This window comes from Salminus brasiliensis, chromosome 1 (genome assembly GCF_030463535.1).
Source record: "Salminus brasiliensis chromosome 1, fSalBra1.hap2, whole genome shotgun sequence".
NCBI lineage: Eukaryota > Metazoa > Chordata > Actinopteri > Characiformes > Bryconidae > Salminus > Salminus brasiliensis.
The window spans coordinates 38,601,280-38,618,969 of record NC_132878.1 but is presented as its reverse complement, the minus strand read 5'-3'; the positions used below and the strand labels follow the sequence as shown (position 1 = coordinate 38,618,969).

At 41.0% G+C, this 17,690-nt stretch overlaps 1 protein-coding gene across 2 annotated transcripts in view; it reads right to left on the bottom strand.

Annotated features, from left to right (window-relative positions):
• Positions 1-15,088, bottom strand: part of grm1a (glutamate receptor, metabotropic 1a) — a 43,832-nt gene extending 28,744 nt beyond the window's left edge. For both annotated transcript variants that reach the window (XM_072679023.1, XM_072679030.1), the window contains exons 1-3: positions 15,004-15,088; positions 10,065-10,899; positions 4,203-4,452 (exon numbers count right to left, since the gene is read on the bottom strand). In XM_072679023.1, coding sequence (XP_072535124.1) covers positions 4,203-4,452; positions 10,065-10,788 — 974 coding nt within the window. In that variant the 5' untranslated portion in view covers positions 10,789-10,899; positions 15,004-15,088. The remainder of the gene's footprint in view (positions 1-4,202; positions 4,453-10,064; positions 10,900-15,003) is intronic.
• Positions 15,089-17,690: the final 2,602 nt, after the last annotated feature.

Below are 17,690 nucleotides of genomic sequence, written 5' to 3'. Positions count from 1 at the left end.
TTGGATCTAAAATTAAACGATCAAGATGTGATTGAAATGTTAACTTTTAGCTTTATTTCAAGGGGTTTAACAAACATACAGCATTAGTCGTTTAGGAGTTACAGCCATTTTTATACAGTCCCTCCTCAAAAGTAATTGGACAATTGAATGTCATGGCCAGTTGATGCCTATTTCCTCATTTACCCTTTAACACTTGAAGGCTTATTACACACTAAGTCGTATTACTCATTACAGATTGGTGGGGCTATAGAAGGGTAATAGAGGGGGGTAATAGAAGTTTGTAATAACACCAGCAATGGCGGACCATAGGATTTTTTTAAGGGGTTAACTGAGTCAAGTCAAGAACATTCTCGACGTTGGAGTATCATTGTCATCAGTGTCTATATTGACTGTGATGTATGTATATACTGAGGGCTTCTCTCAAAATGCAAAATCAGTCAAAAACAAAAAGGACAGATTTTGTTACAGACTTTGTTACAAAATATCTCAAAAGACTGCCTGGTTCTGGAACAAGATTCTTTGGGCAGAAGAAAACAACATTAACTTGAGCATGGAGAAGGAAATGAAGAGTTCATGATCTAAAGTATACCACAAATCTGTCAGACATGGTGGAGGCACTGTTATGGCATGGACATGTATGGCTGCCAACAGAACTGGGTCACTGGTGTTTATTGTGTAAGCAGCAGCAGAATGAATTCTGAAGTGTGTAGTGCTCTACCTTCTGGTCAGATTCAGTCAAATGGTGCTTCACAGTATAGCCTGATAATGAAAAGTCAGCCACCTGACCTCAAAAGCAATTGAGCAGCTTTTCAGTTTACTGAAGACAAAACTGAAGGCAGAAAAAAACACAACCAAGCAGCAACCGAAAAGCAATAAAGTCCTGGCAAAGCAGCTCAAGGGAGGAAACTCAGCATCTGGTGATGTCCATGGGTTCCAGACTTCAGGCACTAATTGACAGCAAGGATCTGCATCCAAGTATGCAAAATGCGCCTTATAATGATGTTATTTGATCCAATTTTTTAGGCCGGTGAAAATGGAGAGACTATGTACAAAAACATCAGTTAATGAAATACTTACGTAAATTGCTTCACTTCACATCCAATGAGGTGGTTTACAGAGGCAAAAAGCCCGCTTCACTGTCTAAACACTTATGGCTGCGTCTGACTGTGTGTTTTGTGTGTGTTTGCCAGCTGACGCATGAGAACTTACGTTTTTCTATCAGCACTAGTGGCAGGGAATCAGAGCTATAGTCACTCTTAGATTACTCCTAAGCAGCATCCAGCTCAGCTAATTTTCACTGGCTGCTGGCACAGACACTTTCACACCATACACACACACACACTGCAGTCAGTCAGTGAATTTGATGTTGAGTGTATTGTTCAAGACTAGATCATTAATTCCTATTCATATTCAAAGCACTGATGATGATGATTTATTTCATTTATTGTACCCCGGTTTGAAAAGGCAGATATAGAACATCTTTTTGCCTGCAGGGGTTTGGCATAAACCTACATTTCCTGAGAGGTTGCTAGATTGAATATTTAATGCTCAGCCAGCAGCATTTTTCCATACCTCAAATCAAACGTTCTCTCTCTCTCTCTCTCTCTCTCTCTCTCTCTCTCTCTCTCTCTCTCACTCTCTCTCTCTCTTTCCCCCACACACATACATACACAGACCCAGCAGAAAACAAGAACAGAGTGTTGACAGAGAGCAGAATTAACCCTCTAGATTGGTGTTCCAGCGACTGCATCACAACTTATTCATTAGTGGTGAAAAGCGCCTCTGTTGGCACCCAACATTTTTAATCTCAACCGTTTCCCTGGAAACTTGTGTGTCTGTGTGTTTGTCTGTGTGCGTGTGTGTGTTTGGTGGCAACACACAGCTAAGCATTCCGTTGCCTGGTCTTTTTTCGAGCAAGTGGAGGAACTACAGGCTTGTGCTTTTTTAGTTTTTTTTTTTATACACGTCCATGCATCTTAATGCACCTTAGACTATGTTCGAAAAGGACGCTCAGAGGATAATGATTTGCTCTGTTCTGCAGCCCTCATGCTAATGCAGAGGGCCGTCTAGGATGAAAAGCAAACACAATATCTAGGTCACAACACCGATAATTGTTTGCTTAAAGTATAACGACCCACAAGGAATCTGTGAGGAGATATTTACGCTCATCTCTGTAGAGAGACGGTTAGGCTGGAGGCTCGCTTGTTCAACAGTTAGATGTTTCATTGCAGGCAGACCCAGCATGCTTAGAGTGGGTGTGATTTCGCACACTAAATAGCCAACTTTCTACTGTACACTGGAGCTCTGAGTATTGCGTAATGTACAGTCCTGCTCTGCTCTTCCTCACCCTCCGATTGTCTGTCATGGCATCCTCATGCTGGTTCAGTTGTCTTATTGTTCTAGGTTTCTAAGCTTTAATGGCACGTTTGAATGCTAGTGTAAATTTTTATTGAAAACGTTTCGTTTGGGCAGGTGTGAATGCAGTAATTGTTCTCGGATGCGGACCAAAACAACCATATTGAGACCCTTGAGAGGAGGTAGTCTCAAACTCAGGTCAGGCCCAAAAAAATGGTTTGTTTATGCTGACAACGTGATTCGACCTCAATCCGACCCATCTATCAGGTGTACTCATCGGGCTTGAGCTAAATAGCTCCCATAGCTTGGTGTTAGTCTGGTCTACTGCCCATTCAATTACTACAGCTATGAACAGATGTCCCCTCTGCACCTAATCTGCACCAGCCCCGAACACAAGACCTTCTTCCTGTGTTTACTTTCTTGCCCCAGCACCAGACAGGTCTGACCAATAAGCAGAGAGAATGATCTCACGTGGTTTGGAGTGACGCATTTTGGTGCACAACAAACCAAATGCTCCATGTTTTCCAAACTCGTTAACTGATTCGCACCAGTGCTAACCAGCTATAGGTGTAAAACCCACTGGTCGTAATGAAAAAGCAATGTTTCAGAATATAGTCTAATATAGGTGAATCAGTATAATGAAGCTGTATAAAATGCATCATGTTACTATATGGACTTAATGTAAGAACCACAGATGGTTTTACACATATAACATCATCCAGTGTTACATTTGTGTAACATCATCCAGTGTTACATTTACAGCGTTACAATGTTTGCAATTTTTGCTGCCCAGCAGCTTGTTTTCAACAAACTGACTTTTATCTCTACGTTCATGTACTTTCATGACAGCCCCAAATAAAGACATTCTGTATATTTTCCCATGACAACCATGAAGTGAGAGCTCATTACGTTTAGAAAGGCTGTAGGCTTTTCTGGACATCTTTCTCTCTGGCAGCATTCCTTAAGAAAAGCTCATCTCGTCGTCAGTATTTTAAGCTTTTTGTGCGTTTTAACCCTTTTCTGTGCATTTTATTTGTGAGTTTTTTGCACTTTTTCAACTTTTGTTGAATTTGGGGGGATTTTCATATACCTCTCCGATGTGCTGCTTATACTACAGATAGTTCCTCTTTCCTAAGTTACATCAGCAAACATCTTAAGACACTAAAACTTATAAAAAAAATCGCTTGGATGGAATATTTGTTTTGAATTATTCTGCTGCACTTTGGCCAATTTGTTGTTTTCATAATGCTCATAAAAGATCAGATAATCAGATAATTATGACATGACATGACTTGAATACACTGTAAAAAGAGGTTAGTCAATTCAACCAAAAAAAAATACAATGACTGTGTTTATTCGATTTAGTTAAGCACATGGAACAAACCACTATAAGACTAAAAGTATGTTGAACAAACCCAGTTTAATTACAAAAAAGGGGGGCCTATATAGTACTGAAAGGAGTTCTTTGACAGAAACAATAGTGGTACCTCTTTTGGTACTTTTTGGAACAGTTCTTAAAAAGCCTATGAACTGCCAACAGGCCCAACGTGTTGTTACAAATTTTATTACCAATGAATAACCCACCAGTTTCTACTAAATTAATTGTACACCTTAGTGTGTAATAAGCCTTTCTGCATTAAGAGGTTAAAGAACCATGTGAAAGAAGTTGTCCATCATAAAACAAAGCTTTGAGTGGTCATGGTTCTATATAAAATCTTTGCCTTTACTAAAGAAACCCTTTTCTCAAGAATGTTTTGAACCCATGCTCTGTAAATTGAGCTAGATGGCTTGTGATTCTCCTCACACCTCACACTGTTACTTTCAAATGGCCTTTGATTTGTCCTTACCTTCCAATGAGCAAGAACTCTCCAGAAACGCCTCGCCGCCGCATGGCCATCAGGAGGCCGCGCACGGTCATGCCCTCGCAGAAGCAGATCACCACGCGGGCTTTGGGAAGGCGCTCCCTCAGCTTCCTCAGAAGACGGTCAAAGTGCTTCTCCCCGGCATTGCTGTAGATTTTGTCAGAGTGGGCAATGCACAGCCCTTCCTCTGCTGCCAGTTCCTTAAATGCCTCCATGCCACTTTCGCCGTAGTTGCCTGAGTTGAGACACGGAAGGGCAGATGGTTTAAAGCACGTATTGGATACCATTGCGAAAAAAGAAGCTAATCATAACTATGGTAATATCCAAAGAATACTACAAATATGAGTAAATTTTTAGGGAATACAATGTAATTATACTTTTATATGCTGTAAGACAATAGGCTTGAATTAATGCATTTATTAACATCCTGAGGCATGTTTCAACAAATGTATCCTTGATTACCTTTCAAATTAAGCATATTATTTAAATTGTATATAGTATCTTTCTAAATAAGTAAAACAATTATAATATATAAATATATAAAACGTATATATAAACAAAAGTACACTGCTGCTGTCATACAAAAACACATATTTCCACACTGATACCTTAACATGAGAAATACCTTTTTTAACATGAGAAATAACTGTCAGTAGAAGGCAAAGTAAAAAGATTTTCTTTGATATTTTGATATTTGCAAAAAAAAATGGCAAACATTTCCAATGGAAAAAAACTGCTTAAAATTCATCTTAATATTTATGACATAGGTATCAGTCCACATGTCCTTTCCATATGCAGATAAAATATTTTATATGTAAAATGTCATTTGTTCAAACAGTAAGTAAAGTGTGTACTACACATTAATACTCATTAATGTCCTTCAGGCAGTTATGCAGGCAAGCAAGTGCAGCATCATTTTAAAAAAGATCCAAAGTGGAGGCTGGGTTACCTCCAGTGACTCAACACAGTCAGAGCAGCCAGAACCCGGGATTAGAAATGGACGACAGTTCACAATGGAAGACACAAAATGGAGACAGGCAACTGAAAAAGACATGAAATGGAGAGATGGTCACTACCATTTGAGAGGCAAATGGCAGCCAGGTTCAGTTAGAAATGGGTCAACACAAAAACAAAACATGAATAATCTCTTGTAAAACAGTTCACCACCTGCACTCCTGACGCTTAGTTACTGTCCAACCCCTCTCTTAAACACACTGATCAGATGACATTCACATTACAAAGTATGCAACAAAATGGGGTTTGCATGGGAAGTCATTCGCCATTAAACTCTACGGTGCCACCAAAAGAAAAAGGCACCCGGCCTCATGCATAATTCAGTGCAAAACAACTGGTGCAGTACCCAGAGTAGAGGTCATTGCTGTTGACTGTGTGCACTCTGGACAGCTCTTTTAATCAGCAGAGTGGGGAAAACCAAGAGAGCCGGTGATTGCATGGGCACATGGACGCAGGCTGAAGCCTGACAGAACTATTTGATTTGAATGGCGCAGAACCCCAATATCAGCTCCAAAGGCTGCTCATGGCATTCTCCACCTTAACTTTGAAAGGTCAACTTCATATGAAGTTCTATTTACAGTAATACATTTGAGTGACATTTGGAGAAAGGAGCACTAGGGAATGGAAAGACCTTACACTTTGAAAGAATTTTGAAATGTTAACCTGAACTGAAATTACGGTAAATAAATGTAATGAAACTGTAAATTAATGGACTGGACTCATTTAAACATATCTACTTTTGTACAAACTTTCAGCTGTTTGCAATAAACCAATCAAACAAGACCAATTTAAACATCTTAACTAATAGAACAAGTGCTTTCTCCACATTTAACACATACTGATACTTTTAATGAACCACTGCAGTCTCACAACTATTCCACCCTCCCTTTATCACAAGCGTCTTTAGTACTTAGTAGAACCATTTTACTGTTATGACCTGCTGCAAACGCATAGCCAGACACCAGCTTCCTAATAAATCTTAGAGGAAATGGGCCTATGGCTCAGCGGTATGTCTGGAGGAGGAAGAATGAAGCATAGGCTAAAAAGAACACTCTGCCTACATTGAAACATGGTGGTGACTCTGTGATGCTCTGGGGTTGCTTTGCTTTTTCTGGAATTGAAAACCTCAGGACAGGACATCCTAGGAGATAATGTCATGCCTTGTGTAATGAAGCTGAAGCTTGGGCGTCATTGGACCTTTCAACAGGACAATTATGCCAAGCATACCTCAAAGTCCACCAAGGCTTGGAACATTCAGGAGTGGTCGTCACAGTCACCTGAATTAAATCTTAGAAGATCTTCAGTGAAATTTGAAGGTTACAGCAGCAAACTCAAGAGTATTGGTAAACTGGAGGCCCCTGCTCATGAGTAATGGGCTAGGATTCTTCAGGAACACTACCAGAATCTGGTGTGTGGCTATGCATCACGTTTGCTGCAGGTCATAACAGTAAAAGGGTTCTGCTAAGTACTAAAGACGCTTGTAATGAAGGGGTTGAATAATTGTGAGTCTGCAGTGGGTCATTAAAAGTATCAGTGTGTGTTGAATGTGGAGAAAGCACTTGTTCTATTAGTTGTGTTGAGATGTTTAAATTGGTCTTTACCCTCTTACAAACAGCTGAAGGTTTCCACATTTTGCTAATAAACTCAATTTGTAGCGAAGGCTGAATCATATCTGGAAAAGTATCGGGACACCTGCTTATTCATTTTTCTTCTGAAATCAAGGGCATTCAAGAGAGTTTATCCTACTATCTCTACTGTCTGGGAGGAAGGCCTTCTACTAGATTTGGAGGGGCATTGCTGTAAAGATTTAATTGTATGGAATGGAATTGATTTGAACCAGATTGAACTGAAATGAAATGAACTGAATTAAATCAAACCTGACTGAATTTAACTGAACTGAACTGAACTAAATTGAGCTAAACTGAATAGAACAGCACTAATCTGAAAATAACTGAAATTGCATCGAATCAGACCTGATTGTAGTGACCTGAAATGAACTTAATCAAACTCAGTAAAACCAAACTTAACAAATTTGAACTGAACTGAACTGAATTGAACTGATTCAACTGAAATAAAGTAAGCTCAACTGAACTGAACTCATTTCAACATTCATTGAAATAAATTTAATTGAGCTGAATTTAATGGAATAAGACCATATTTTCAGTCTGTAGGTCTAGCAAGAGTGTGGTTGTCAATATAATTTTTTCACAACCTGGACTAATTAGTATGAAAAAGTGAGAATTGCAGATAAATGGATGGAATTATGTGGTTGAATGCTGGAAGCACTGGTCCCTGCCCCAGCTCTCATCATTAGGCTGCAGCCTTTTTGCTGATTGTCTATTTCTTCATTTCTCCCTCGTACCTCTTTTTGACCTCTGATATGTTGTAATGGAACTTGTGTGACACTAAATGAATTCATCTCGACAGTGTACCACAGACATAATTCCGTCTGTTTCTCTCTTGTGCTGCTTTGATGACAGTTGACTGTGAGATTTCATCTATACACCAGGAACACCATTATGCAGTCCAGTTCGCTTGCCATTTGCCAATCAAGGGGAGGACGAACGGATGCCTATTGACACACGGCCATTTAAAAATGCTTTAGTCAGTCAGACAGATAGATCTGAATCTGTCCAGGTAATTAATGCAATCAGGGACCTCTGCTGTTGCTAGGGGCAACAGGCAGCATTGAAGATGTCTGTGGCAGAGGAGTGCAGCTGCTGGTGCGGCGCCTAACTCTGAGTGTGTGTATGTGTGTGTACATGTATGTTCACCCACTGTACACTAAAGGCCACCGCACAAAGGCTGGTTACATGCTTTTGCTGTGCATGAATTTTGTGTATGGGACTATTTTTAACTATTTCATACCAGCTGAGTGTTTTACACACTTTTTATAAGTTATATATATTTATAAGAGTCTACTAAGCTCAATGTTCTACAGGGGCTTTGACTGAAAACTGAAACCCAAGGTTATGGCAGCATCTTACACGTTAACTATTTGAGCAGTCAAGAAAAATGCCAGTTCAGACATCTGTCAGTGAAACATCTGCCATTTAAAAATTAGACAGTAAAGACATTGGCCTATTCCGAAACCAGAAAGGGAAGTAACCTACCGGTTTGAAATCTTACCATTTAGAAGTTTGACAGCTTGGAAAACTGAAAAGGCTCATTCATCTGACAGCTTGGCTGTCCAAGAGTTTTGAAATCTGAGTGGAACATGTCAGAGTTCTCTGAGAAGCACAAGGCCATTAGAGGCCAGTGCGGGAACTGGTAAAGCTGAAGCTGCCTCAGGAGAGCGAGAGGCAGAGGGAAGTATTAGTTCCCTCATTAAATATGGGGAAGGTGATTGATTAATTAAAGCATGCTTAGATATGCAAATAATTAGGAGGAAAGGGAGCCCACTTGTACACATCTAATGGAATAGAATTAGCATTTGATTATACAGCAACGTGGATGGAAAGTGCTGCTCTGACCATTACACTGAAATTCAGCACATCAAACTGCCAATTTCAGTTTCTTCATTTAATACAAAGAGTCAGTGTCGAACAGACAAGTGCAGCCAGACAGATACACAGAAAGACAGACAGATAGACAGACAGACAGATAGTAGATAGATAGATAGATAGATAGATAGATAGATAGACAGACAGACAGACAGTAGATAGATAGATAGATAGATAGATAGATAGATAGACAGACAGACAGACAGACAGACAGTAGATAGATAGATAGATAGATAGATAGATAGATAGACAGACAGAAAACAGACAGAAAGACAGACAGAAAGACAGAGAGACAGACATACAGTAATACAAATAGATAGATATACAGATCAAGTCATAGACCAATAGACCGTCAGACCATCAGGCCGATAGATAGATAGATAGATAGATAGATAGACAGACAGACAGACAGCCAGACAGACAGACAGTAATACAAATAGATAGATATACTGATCAAGTCATAGGCCGTCAGACTGATAGATAGATAGACTCATAGACAGACAGGCAGACTAGATAGATAGATAAATAGATAGATAGATAGATAGATAGATAGATAGATAGATAGATAGATAGACAGACAGAAAACAGACAGAAAGACAGAGAGACAGACATACAGTAATACAAATAGATAGATATACAGATCAAGTCATAGACCAATAGACCATCAGACCATCAGGCCGATAGATAGATAGATAGATAGATAGATAGATAGATAGATAGATAGACAGCCAGACAGAGAGTAATACAAATAGATATATATAGTGATCAAGTCATAGACCGTCAGACTGATAGATAGATAGACTCATAGACAGACAGGCAGACTAGATAGATAGATAGATAGATAAATAGATAGATAGATAGATAGATAGATAGATAGATAGATAGACAGACAGACAGAGAGTAATACAAATAGATAGATATAGTGATCAAGTCATAGACCGTCAGACTGATAGATAGATAGACTCATAGACAGACAGGCAGACTAGATAGATAGATAGATAGATAAATAGATAGATAGATAGATAGATAGATAGATAGATAGATAGATAGATAGATAGATAGACAGACAGACAGAGAGTAATACAAATAGATAGATATAGTGATCAAGTCATAGACCGTCAGACTGATAGATAGATAGACTCATAGACAGACAGGCAGACTAGATAGATAGATAGATAGATAGATAGATAGATAGATAGATATACTGATCAAATCATAGATAGATAGACAGACAGACAGACTGATTGATTGATTGATTGATTGATTGGTTAATTGATTGATTGAGATAGATAGATGAAAACAAGACAGCATTGGTGGTATACTCTCTTACCCTCTGTGTGCACGGCGGAGACATAGGTCCAGTTGTAGTGCTTAACGATGTCCAGCATGGCTCGCGCCTGCAGCGTGTCTGATGGCACGACCCGCAGGAAGTACTTGAACAGGGTCTTGTCGCTCAGGTCGATGCTGGTGGCCGAGTAGGCGATCTGTGGGATGTTGAAAAGCTGCAGCAGGTTCTGCACCTGAATTGCCACGGAGCTGGAGCCGGGCCCGATGACCCCCGCGATGGGCTTCTTGGAGGGCGGCGGGTGGCTAGAGGGCGTCCCGTCCACGCACCACTTGGCCCCTTCCTTGGAATCGTCCCGAATGGAGATGAGCGAGTCGCGGATGAACTCGATGCTTTGCTCCAGCGCCACGGAGGAGTGCCAGCACGAGTCCCGGATCTCGCAGCCCATGCTGATGTTGGGCAGCAGGTGCGGGTCGGAGTTGATGCGGTCCAGTGTATGGAACATGGCCTCCACCCGCTGGATGCCGTACTGCTCGCGCACGTCGCCACACTTACGCTCGGCCACGCGCTCGGCCGACGGCTGGTGGTGCACGGAAAAGAGCGCACCGATGATCACATCGCCGTCCATGCGAGCCACGGAGCGCGCGGAGGCGCGCGGCACCACCGACCGTTCGTGGAGGCTGCCGAGCGCGAGAGGGGAGAAAAAGAGCGCCGCCGGCAGCAGCAGAAGCAGCAGCAGCAGCGGCGCGCGCCACGGGCGATGAAACATGTTCGCGCGTGCCTGCGGGGACTAGGAGCGGCTGGCGGTGCGCGCTGGGCAGACGTTTAACGAAGCGAGCATGGCGTGGCGTGAGCAAGACGGGAGAGCATCCACCACCACCTGGAGAGAGAGAGAGAGAGAGCGATATAGAGAGAGAGAGAGAGCGAGAACAGACAGTTAGAGGCTGTGCGCGAAAGAGAAGTAGGCCAGAGAAAGTGTAACACTTTAAACATCCCCAATTATCCAACCGCGCGCAGCAAACTCCCCAGCGTGGAAGACAGACCTTCAGTGATAGAGGAACAACTACAGTGTCTATTTAAGCCCCGCTGACGCAAATGAACACTGAAACGCACACTGCAAGAGAGACTTTACCACTCTTAGAATGAGCTTGACACTGTAAGAGAGAATTTAACTTTGAAACAGTGAAATCAGCACACTACGAGTTAATTCAACACTGCATATGTGAATTCAACACTAAGAGTAAAAAAGTAAAACACTGTTAGGCGTGATTTCTACACTGAAACAGAGAATCCAACACCCTTAAGAGTGATTTCTACACTGAAACAGAGAATCCAACACCCTTAAGAGTGATTTCTACACTGAAACAGAGAACCTAACACCCTTAAGAGTGATTTCTACACTGAAACAGAGAATCCAACACCCTTAAGAGTGATTCTACACTGAAACAGAGAACCTAACACCCTTAAGAGTGATTCTACACTGAAACAGAGAATCCAACACCCTTAAGAGTGATTTCTACACTGAAACAGAGAACCTAACACCCTTAAGAGTGATTTCTACACTGAAACAGAGAACCTAACACCCTTAAGAGTGATTCTACACTGAAACAGAGAATCCAACACCCTTAAGAGTGATTTCTACACTGAAACAGAGAACCTAACACCCTTAAGAGTGATTTCTACACTGAAACAGAGAATCCAACACCCTTAAGAGTGATTTCTACACTGAAACAGAGAACCTAACACCCTTAAGAGTGATTTCTACACTGGAACAGAGAAACCAACACCCTTAAGAGTGATTTCTACACTGAAACAGAGAACCTAACACCCTTAAGAGTGATTTCTACACTGAAACAGAGAATCCAACACCCTTAAGAGTGATTTCTACACTGAAACAGAGAACCTAACACCCTTAAGAGTGATTTCTACACTGAAACAGAGAATCCAACACCATTAAGAGTGATTTCTACACTGAAACAGAGAACCTAACACCCTTAAGAGTGATTTCTACACTGAAACAGAGAATCCAACACCCTTAAGAGTGATTTCTACACTGAAACAGAGAACCTAACACCCTTAAGAGTGATTTCTACACTGGAACAGAGAAACCAACACCCTTAAGAGTGATTTCTACACTGAAACAGAGAACCTAACACCCTTAAGAGTGATTCTACACTGAAACAAAGAATCCAACACCCTTAAGAGTGATTTCTACACTGAAACAGAGAACCTAACACCCTTAAGAGTGATTTCTACACTGAAACAGAGAATCCAACACCCTTAAGAGTGATTTCTACACTGAAACAGAGAACCTAACACCCTTAAGAGTGATTTCTACACTGAAACAGAGAACCTAACACCCTTAAGAGTGATTCTACACTGAAACAGAGAATCCAACACCCTTAAGAGTGATTTCTACACTGAAACAGAGAACCTAACACCCTTAAGAGTGATTTCTACACTGAAACAGAGAATCCAACACCCTTAAGAGTGATTTCTACACTGAAACAGAGAATCCAACACCCCTAAGAATGATTTCTACACTGCTGCAGAGAAACCAACACCCTTAAGATTCCAACACTGTTAATAATGATTTCTGTACTGCAATAGAGAATTAAGAGTGTTAGGAGTGATTTTTACACTGCCACAGAGAATCTAACACCATTAAGAGTCATTTTTACACTGCCACAGAGAATCCAACACTGTTAGGAGTGATTTCTACACTGCAACAGAGAAATCCACACCCTTAAGAGTGATTTCTACACTGCAACAGAGAAATCAACACCATTAAGAGTGATTTCTACACTGCAACAGAGAAATCGACACCATTAAGAGTGATTTCTACACTGCCACAGAGAATCTAACACTGTTTAGAAGTGATCTCTACACTGCAATAGAGAATCCAACACTGTTAAGAATGATTTCTACACCACAACAGAGAATCCAACACCCCTAAGAATGATTTCTGCACTGCCATAGAGAATCCAACAACCTTAAAAGTGATTTCTACACTGCAACAAAGAATCTAAGACTGTTAAGAGTGATTTCTACACTGCAACCGAGAACCCAACACTGTAAGGAGTGATTTCTACACTGCAACACAGAATCCAACACAGTTAAGAGTGATTTCTACACTGCAACAGAAAATCCAACACTGTTAAGAATAATTTCTACACTGCCATAGAGAATCCACCACCTCTCAGAACCCAACACTGTTGAACTGCAACAAAGAATCCAACACCCCTAAGAATGATTTCTACACTGAAATAGAGAACCCAACACTGTTAAGAGTGATTTCTGCACTGCAATAGAGAACCCAACACTGTTAAGAGTGATTTCTGCACTGCCATAGAGAATCCACCACCTCTAAGAATGATTTCTACACTGCAATAGAGAACCCAACACTGTTAAGAGTGATTTCTGCACTGCAATAGAGAATCCACCACCTCTAAGAATGATTTCTACACTGCAATAGAGAACCCAACACTGTTAAGAGTGATTTCTGCACTGCAATAGAGAATCCACCACCTCTAAGAGTGATTTCTACACTGCAATAGAGAACCCAACACTGTTAAGAGTGATTTCTGCACTGCAATAGAGAATCCACCACCTCTAAGAATGATTTCTTCACTGCAATAGAGAATCCAACACTGTTAATAGTGATTTCTGCACTGCAATAGAGAATCCACCACCTCTAAGAATGATTTCTTCACTGCAATAGAGAATCCAACACTGTTAAGAGTGATTTCTACACTGCCATAGAGAATCCAACAACCTTAAGAGTGATTTCTACACTGCCATAGAGAATCCAACAACCTTAAGAGTGATTTCTACACTGCCATAGAGAATCCACCACCTCTAAGAGTGATTTCTACACTGCAATAGAGAACCCAACACTGTTAAGAGTGATTTCTATACTCAAGGAGTAACATCATTGATAAGGCTGAATTAAAAACTGCAATACTGATTTAAAAAATTGTCAGTGTTTTTTCAGTTGACCTTTATTCATGTAAAACTGACTGACACGTAGAACTGTGAAAAATGAAGTGCATCATTATTTCAGTGCAGAAGAGTAGAATTATTTCAACATTGCAAGAGTGAACTCAACACTGCGAGAGTACAAACAGCATTGAGAGAGCGAACCCACCACAATAAGACTGATTTAGACACTACAAGTGAGTTCAGTACTGTAGGAGTGAATCAATCACTGTTCAATTAAATGAGCAGTACAGCACTACACAGTTCGCTCGCAGCTCTGGAGATTATACTGTGTAAAGAGCCTGTTCAGCATGGACCAATGCTCCTTCAATTAACCCATCTAAAAGTTTTTGGGGCACACACCTACCTTGCACCATTCACTGTGCAAAATAAAACTGCACTAGCACAGCTTCGAAGCCATCCACCGCTCTACGATCAGCTTGCATTTTATGCTGTATTGTAGCTGTACACCAGCGAGGGAACACCAAACCAAAATCGACCTTTTTGGGGTTCCCAGTCGCCCTGCAGCCAGTTTCAGCACCGCGGACAGCGCACACGGACACCTCACGCGTCCTGAAGGTGAAAGCAGAACTGCCCCGTGCTCTACACTAGATCAGCCAAATCAGCAGCTTCACCGTTCTCGCAACGCGAATAAACCCAATACTGATTTCCATCACGGGTCCTCTCTGTACACCGCTGAGCCTCTGTATGCAGCATCGGTCCTCCTCACACTGCGACCTATAGCAGCTTTTACTGAACCACGTTCAAGACGAGCCGTCTCGAGAATGACAATTCATCACAGTGCGCGGTCGTCTTCTCCTTCCCACTCACGCGTTTGCTAAGCTCGCCAGCTTTACCCGTTCAGCAGATGCAGCGACCCCACCGTGTAGCTGAATGGCCATATAGCATAACAGTAAATAACGCGTTCCTTCACATCTGGCCAGCAGCGGGAGAACGCGCCGGTCAGGAGGTCTGGCGTCTGTAGAGGAATTTGGGAGCTACGCACCTGAGCCCTTCATGCATCGCCTTCCCAGCTTCTGGAGCAGCCGGTGCTGGGATGTGATACTTCAGTTTACACCACTCAACCAGTGAGAGACTCTCTCTCTCTCTCTCTCTCTCTCTCTCTCTCTCTCTCTCTGCCTCCTCCTCCCCCCTTGCTTACTCGTCAGTTACAACATTACCACATCTTGGTAGAGCGTGCATGAGATTGCATTCAGATCAATAATAATAATAATAATAATAATAATAATAATATAGCAATTGTTTGTTTTGTTAATTGATTAATTGATTGATTGACCCTTTGAGACAAAGGTCTTTTTTTTACAGTGGTGCACTGTAATAAATAGTAAAATACATACATACATACAACACATGATAAAGTCTAAAAAAATGTGCTTTAATTAACCATAGAACTATAATTGCATAGAATATCTAAACCCTGAGAGCAATATATCAAATAAAGCATGAATTAATAATAAAAAAAAATAAAACTTAGTAAAACAAAGTAAAACTTTGAAGTCTTTAAGTAGTTCAAATTTACTACATTTACTAAAAGGTAGTAGAGGTATCAAAATGCCTATTTTGTCCCTCAGTCCCTAAGTCAGACTGCACTAACAGAGCATTGCATGAAAATGCAATTCTTACCAAATCCTGTAGATAAGAATATCACCCAACTAGACAATCTTTTATCTCATTCATTCTGAAAGTAAGCAGAGGTGAGATGTATAGAGGACGCTTATTCAACAGAGCTCTGTAAACATAAACCAACAGGTGGTGCTTCCTTCTTATGTAGAGGGACGACAAGCCAACTTTAAACAGAGCATCAATTTAGTTTTAGTCAACGGCAGATTGATTCAATATTCATTTCAGAAAGTTGATCATTTCTTTGAAAAGTGCCATCCAGTGTTTCAAGGAGATGTTTTCAGGCTAGATTCTCTGATGTAATGCTAGTTTTAATTCTGCCTGTGGTTAAAGGCTTTGGGTTAGGACTTCATAGGGTACCCCTTAGTAAAATCTCTACTATTTAATAACAGTAGAATTGCTACTAATTCCTTTAATAACAGAAGAATTCCTAAGAATTCCAAGGCACGTTGGGTTAGTTAAGCTATTCCACTGGCTAATCTACTGCTATTCATGTTTGGATTTTGCCCTATTTTGCACCCTTAAGTAGCTAAAAGTTGAATGGAAGTATGGAATGAATATCAAAAGACTAACACTGGGAAAAAGAAGAGGTGATTTTAACCAGTTGGTCCAAGTCCAACAACATTTTCAGACTGTTTATAAGACATAAGATTCAAATGCAAAAAGACTGAATACTTTTTCCACATCTTTTTTTGTGATTGCAGTGATTTTCTTAATGGCACATGATGATAATGGAGGTTGTTTTTTTGTTTGTGTGTTTTCAATAAATGGCATGTCTTCCGGTGATCATTCGTCTGCTTGGCTTCGGTCCATGAAGCACATGTGGATGACTAGCGGACATTCTTCTCATTTCGGGTGAAAGAGGGAACAGAGCTGTTGGTGTACCACCAGCTGGGTGCATTTCATCCCCTAACCTCAAAAAACAAAAAGCAATCCATGGGACATTTAGTGCCCCCAAAAAGCTAAATATATAGCCAAACGCACACGCTTGTGTTGTGCTGCCACACAGATGAGAACAACAGCAGTGCATGAAATGCTCCACCAGTATATTGGCAGAGGTGGGTAAATTAGGCCAAATCCATACTGAAGTAAAAGTATTGTGATTAACTAATAGACTAATAGAACTAATAGAACAAGTATTATTTTCCACATTCAACACACATTGATACTTTTAATGACCCACTGCAGTCTCACAGTTATTCAACCCCTTCATCACAAGTGTCCTGCTGCAAACGTGATGCATAGCGAGACACCAGCTTCTGGTAGTGTTCCTGAGGAATCTTAGCCCATTCCTAATAGGCAGTGACCTCCAGTTCACTCATTTGTGACTGTGACAAGTACTCCAGACTCCTCCAGGACTTCTTCTGAAACCAAGCCTTAGTGAAGGTATTCTTGGGATCGTTGTCTTGTTGGAAGGTCCAATAAGGTCTAAGCTTCAGCTTCTCACAAAAGGCACAATCAAGTTTTCTAAAACTTGATTCATTCCATCTTGCCATGAGTCCACACGCTGCAGGTTTCCAGTGCCAGAGGAAGCAAAGCAGCCCCAGAACATCACAGAGCCTCCACGATGCTTCACTGCAGACAGGGTATGCTTCATTCTTCCCCCTTCAGACATACCGCTGATCCATAGGCCAGAAGAAAATTCCTGTTTTGCTTCAGCGCTTCACAGAACAGAATTCCACAACCTCTGTGGATTATTTATCTGGTTCTGAGCAGATTTGAGCTGACTCTTCTTGTGCGTTAGGGTCAGTAGAGGTCCTTGAATTTTGGACATGGAGATCTTCAGTGTTTAGTATAAAACTTCTGTGCTTGCTGCCACTAAATATTGCTGTTGGTCTTTATGCATTTACTACCAGGTTTTTGACCACCTGCCTCCTCATAAATCTGGTGCTTCCTCTTTCTGCTACGTCCAGGTGATGTATCCAGTGGTCCTTTAACTCTGAACTTTGTGAACTGTGCTTCCAGCTGAATCTCTAGGAACATTCGATGCCTTCAGTGCTCTCCTTCTGTATCCTTGTCCTTGTTTGTAAGGGCAGTGATCTCTTCTCTGAA